At 35.8% G+C, this 5,161-nt stretch overlaps 1 protein-coding gene across 1 annotated transcript; it reads left to right on the top strand.

Annotated features, from left to right (window-relative positions):
• The first annotated feature begins 2,625 nt into the window (after window positions 1-2,625).
• Window positions 2,626-3,588, top strand: LOC132661753 (olfactory receptor 4A15-like). The gene has a single exon (XM_060606679.3). The coding sequence runs from the start codon at window positions 2,635-2,637 to the stop codon at window positions 3,586-3,588; it is 954 nt and encodes a 317-aa protein (XP_060462662.1). The 5' UTR covers window positions 2,626-2,634.
• Window positions 3,589-5,161: the final 1,573 nt, after the last annotated feature.

Raw genomic sequence — 5,161 nt, 5'->3', positions numbered from 1 at the left:
TGTAGCTCAAAATTTCAGTCTATAATTTCCAATAGCTTGCTGATTTGAGAGTGTTTCCCAGTATTTTACAACTCGCGTGCCATATATGTGGTTTGTTTCTTCTGCCTTATGTTGTGGAATTTGGCATAGTGGAGATCTTCTTAATTTATCTTATTTTAATTCACATTGTGGGACAGTTATTGATTTAAGGTTTTGGAGCACTCCTTAATTATTTATTTGTTCTCATTGAATGTGGTAAGAAATTTGAAGTATCTAACGAATGTTGGAAGCAGATATATTTATTTTTAATAAAATATTGTACAGGTAAAGTATAGAATTTTGTATCATTTTGAGTCAAATCACCATTTTTCAATAGTCTAGAGTAATAATTATGTTCATAAGCTCATTTAAACAGTCAAACATTCATTGATCCCTTAAAATGCATAAGGCACACATATGGATTCTGGTGATACCATTATTAAAAAGATATGTGTCTATGTTCACTCTCCTGGCAGATCTAACAGATGTTGGGAGAAAACACAACTATAAACAAATGAGTGCTGTAAGTTCCCAACAGGACAAGGGGTTGGACCCGCCTACTGGAAGCTATCTCTTGAATGCTCAGACAAACCCTGTGAATTGTGAGTATTTGTCATTATAAATGCAGACATAGCTTCATAATTGTGCGTGAAGATATTTAATTTTGTATGTATGCAATGAACTGCTGGATGGAACCCCTTTAAGCAGCTTGTCTCTTCTGATATATTTAAAGTTCAGAATCTGGTTTTCTGGAAATATGAAAAGTCTGAGGGGTGAGTCCTGGTACTGATGCTGGGGGACCCTCCAGTCTAACTCCAGGTTGAAAACTCAGGAAATCTGAAATTCCTCTACTTCCAGTTCGTTCAGTCCACCCAAGTCAAAATTCATCAATTTCCAAGCGTATTTCATTCAGCTTATGGTCTTTGCTGAGTGCTATCTGCCTTTTTATGTTTTCTCTTATTTTCTCTCTTCTACATTTTTATTCTCCCTCTGATTTTGAGTACAAATTGGCTTGCTTAGAAGCAGAAAGAATAAAATAATCTCCTTTCCTTCACAAATGATGGTCTACAAATGTACACATTATAATGGAGCACATTTCAAATAATTCTGCCAAAAAAAGTTGCACACGATACATGCAAAATTGGTTGTGGATCATATCTGAAAGGCCCAATGGATAATTCATTTTCCTCAAGTGAGAAAGAATGTCTTATATTCCACACAGACTCAGATAATCAAGAACTAACAATGAACAAAACAGCTGGTCTAATCTACTCATTACTTTAATAATCATATAACCTTTAACACATGATAATTCACCCTGATTATTAAAAAGATGGTCTACTGTTAAATGCTAGATAAAGTTTTCAATAACAAGAATTCAGGAACTCAGGAATCTGGAAAGACTATAACCTTTTCCAATAGAAACATGGGTTGGAACATGATTTTCCCAAGATGACTGGGAAAAATCAAATAACATTTTTAGATTTTTAGTATAGAATTATTTCTACTATACCATGATTCTGCCTCAAATCTTTATGTTGGCATTCTAAGTTGAGCTATGGTTAGCAATAATCAATTCTAAACAGTTTTGGAAAGTAGGAAAAATATCTATGTAGTGCCCATTTACTTAAATTTGTACTACCCATTTTTCTCCCCAATAACCTAGGTTGTAGTAAATGTCCACTCAGTTTGTGTGTGTGTGTGTGTGTGTGTGTGTGTGTATTTTCAAACAACATGTTGCTCTTATTGTACTTTCTTGGGTGGGAAGAATTTAATATATTGATCTAAGTTGGTTTCTTACATGTTTAAAATTCAGCTAAAATAAATTTTATAAACATTTTATTTTATTATTAAAATTTTTTTATGTTTATTTTTGAGAGAGAGAGAGCCGAGGGGGGGGCAGAGAGAGGAGACACAGAATCTGAAACAGGCTCTAGGCTCCGAGCTGTCAGCACAAAGCCCCGTGAGCGGCTCGAACCTATGAACCTGAGCCACAGCCAGACACTCAACCGACTGAGCCACCCAGGCGCCTCTTTATAAACATTTTAAAGGGCACTTATGCTATGTCTGGTTCTTTCATTGCTTCAGGTGACTTATTTTTTCAGTATTTGGAGCTCATAGTGAAGTAACTCAGAAAAGCAGTTATCTAAATGTCAGGTTATCAATTTATGCTCCATATACTAGGTATTACATTGTAAGTAAGCTATTAGAGATGAGATTGTTTTCATGGTGAATCTCAGAAGGCCAAAAAGAATTCAAGAAAAAAAAAAGAAATGACATATAATGTCAAAAAATGCAGTCCTTGTGAATTTCTAGAGAAAGCTTCTTCCTTGTTTGGTAGATCATGTCACAGATATGCCCACTCACATGTACCTCCCAGGTAGAAAACTGGTCTCCTCATTGTAGTTGATGCAAGGAACTTGTGGGTGGAGATTCTAAACTCTCATTTTCTAGAAAGTCACCCTGTGTGAGACCCTTTGGGGCAAACATTGTTGAGTCAACAATGTTATGTCAACACTTAGTTTGTTGACATACAGCTTGTGATCCTCTCAAATTCATTTTGGCCATTTTGTTTGCAGCCTCTGAGGCCTGAGTTCAATGCCTTCAGAAGAACGTATGGAAAATAGAAACAATGTGACAGAGTTTGTCCTCCTGGGGCTCACACAGGACTCTGAGGGGCAAAAAGTTCTCTTTGTCCCATTCTTACTCATCTATATTGTGACAATAGTGGGCAATCTGCTTATCATGGTGACCATCATGGCCAGTCCGTCACTGGGTTCTCCCATGTACTTTTTCCTGGCTTATTTATCATTTATAGATGCTATCTATTCTACTGTCATTGCTCCCAAGATGATTGTAGACTTGCTCTATGAGAAGAAGACTATTTCCTTCCAGGCTTGCATGACTCAAGTCTTTCTGGATCACTTATTTGCTGGTGCTGAAGTCATTCTTCTGGTGGTGATGGCCTATGACCGATATGTAGCCATCTGTAAACCACTTCATTATCTAATCATCATGAATAGGAGGGTATGTGTTCTTATGCTGCTGGTGGCCTGGACTGGAGGCTTTCTGCACTCGTTGGTTCAATTCTTCTTTATTTATCAGCTCCCTTTCTGTGGCCCCAATGTCATTGACAACTTCTTGTGTGATATGTATCCCTTATTGAAACTTGCTTGCACCAATACCTCCCTCATTGGGATTTCTATGATAGCTAATGGAGGAGCCATTTGCACTGTCATCTTCTTCATTCTCCTAGTTTCCTATGCAGTCATATTACGCTCTCTTAAGACTCATGGTTTGGAAGAGAAACGCAAAGCCTTCTATACCTGTGCATCCCATATAACTGTGGTCATTTTATTCTTTGTTCCCTGTATCTTCCTGTATGCAAGGGCTAATTCTACCTTTCCTATTGATAAATTCATGACTGTGGTTTTAACATTCATAACCCCCATGCTGAACCCTTTAATCTATACCCTGAGAAATAAAGAAATAAAAAATGCCATGAGGAAGCTTTGGAGTAAAAATCTGACCTTTGCTGGAGGAAGGTTGTACTGCTCGTGCAGAACATGATATTCATTCTTTCACAGAATCAAGGACTCCTTTCACTATCAGTGATTACATTTTAAAAATCATCTCCTTTGCATTATTTAGCCTATTTATTCTGAAACAGGTCTATAAATTAATCTTTATCTAAATGGGGTATGTTATATCCCTTAGAGAGCAAGAGAATTGTGTCAATTTAATCCCTGATATATGTAATCAAACTGTGTTAAGATTCTTTAGTGGGAAACAATTTTTGGTTTTATTTCAAGTTCTTGTTTGTGGGGTATGGCACCTCCATGGTATGTAAAAATATTATCTAGTAGAAAATTTAAAATTAAAAATTCACCTTGTTAAAAAAGAAAACCTAACTGCTTCACCTAACAGCAAAAATAAATATCCTGGTCAAATTAATTCATTTCACAGCACATGTTCACAGCTGAGGATAGACCCATAAGTAGTGAACTTTGTTAGGTTTATACTGTGGTGGTAGCATATGGTTGATTTTGTATATTCTAATTAAGTTTCTGACAGAAAAATTAAATTGTTCAACCCATTCTGTACATCTAGATCAAATGGCTTCTTCCAGTAGTTACAATATATGTATAAGTGACTTGACTCATATTACGATAGAGCCTCAAATGCTGCCTACATTAAATTATACTCTCTGGGTACCTTTTTAAAAAATTGGCAATACATGTAAAACATTTTGGGACTAGATTGTTTTGTTTACATATGAATGACTTTCTGATTCTCTGTAAACTTTGTGTTCTTGACTTAAGTGGTAAATCAAAGGTGTCTTCTCTGTTTACAATTGCTCTGTAGAAATTTTGGAGGTCTATTACTGTAATACAAAGACCATTTTTTAAGGTTCTGGCATTATGCATTACCTTGTTGAGAAGTCAACTCACAACACAGATTGGATACGATATTGGTATTTTTTTGCCCTCATCCTTCTTTCAGTTTGTAATTCGATCCGGTTAGTGTACTTAGCAATATTAACGCTCCCATTTCTTTTATATGTATTGAATAAATGCCAGCCATGAAGGTTCATTTATTATTCAATGAAGTAAATAAAAATTAATCTAGATCTTTTCTTCAGAAAGAAATTCAACACAGTGGATTAAATAGTAAAAATTTATCAGAACTGTAGGAGATGACACCGGGGTCCTGGCATGAACTAAGTTGGGATCAAGGTCTCACCACCTCTGCTGTGGTGCAGAGGTGCAGAAACCGGACTCAGGATGAATGTTCTGTGCATATGCTTCTCAAAGTCCTTCCCTGTCCTGATTTGATGAATATAACTTTCAAAAAAATTTAAAGTTTTGCTTCTTACATTTATATCTCTAGCCTATATAGGATATAAATTTTCAGGCATGGTGCGAGGTGGGAATATACTTTCCTTTTTATAGTAGATTAACTTCTCTCAGCACATTTATTGAATAACCATTGCATTTCCCACTACCCTGCAACACCTCCACTTTCATACAGAAAATATCTATATATCTATTCTTCTATTTCTTAGCTTTCCAAAGTGTTCAATTTGTTGATCCATGAACAATAATACAGTGTCTAAATTACTGCAATGTTTCACATAGTATCG

The sequence above is a fragment of the Panthera onca genome, chromosome D1 (assembly GCF_046562875.1).
Source record: "Panthera onca isolate mPanOnc1 chromosome D1, mPanOnc1 haplotype 2, whole genome shotgun sequence".
In the NCBI taxonomy this organism is placed as follows: domain Eukaryota; kingdom Metazoa; phylum Chordata; class Mammalia; order Carnivora; family Felidae; genus Panthera; species Panthera onca.
This window is presented reverse-complemented; position numbering and strand designations above follow the sequence as displayed.

Coding starts and splice junctions, on each gene's coding strand:
- LOC132661753 (XM_060606679.3), top strand. CDS start 2,635: ATGGAAAATAGAAACAATGTGACAGAGTTTGTCCTCCTGGGGCTCACA.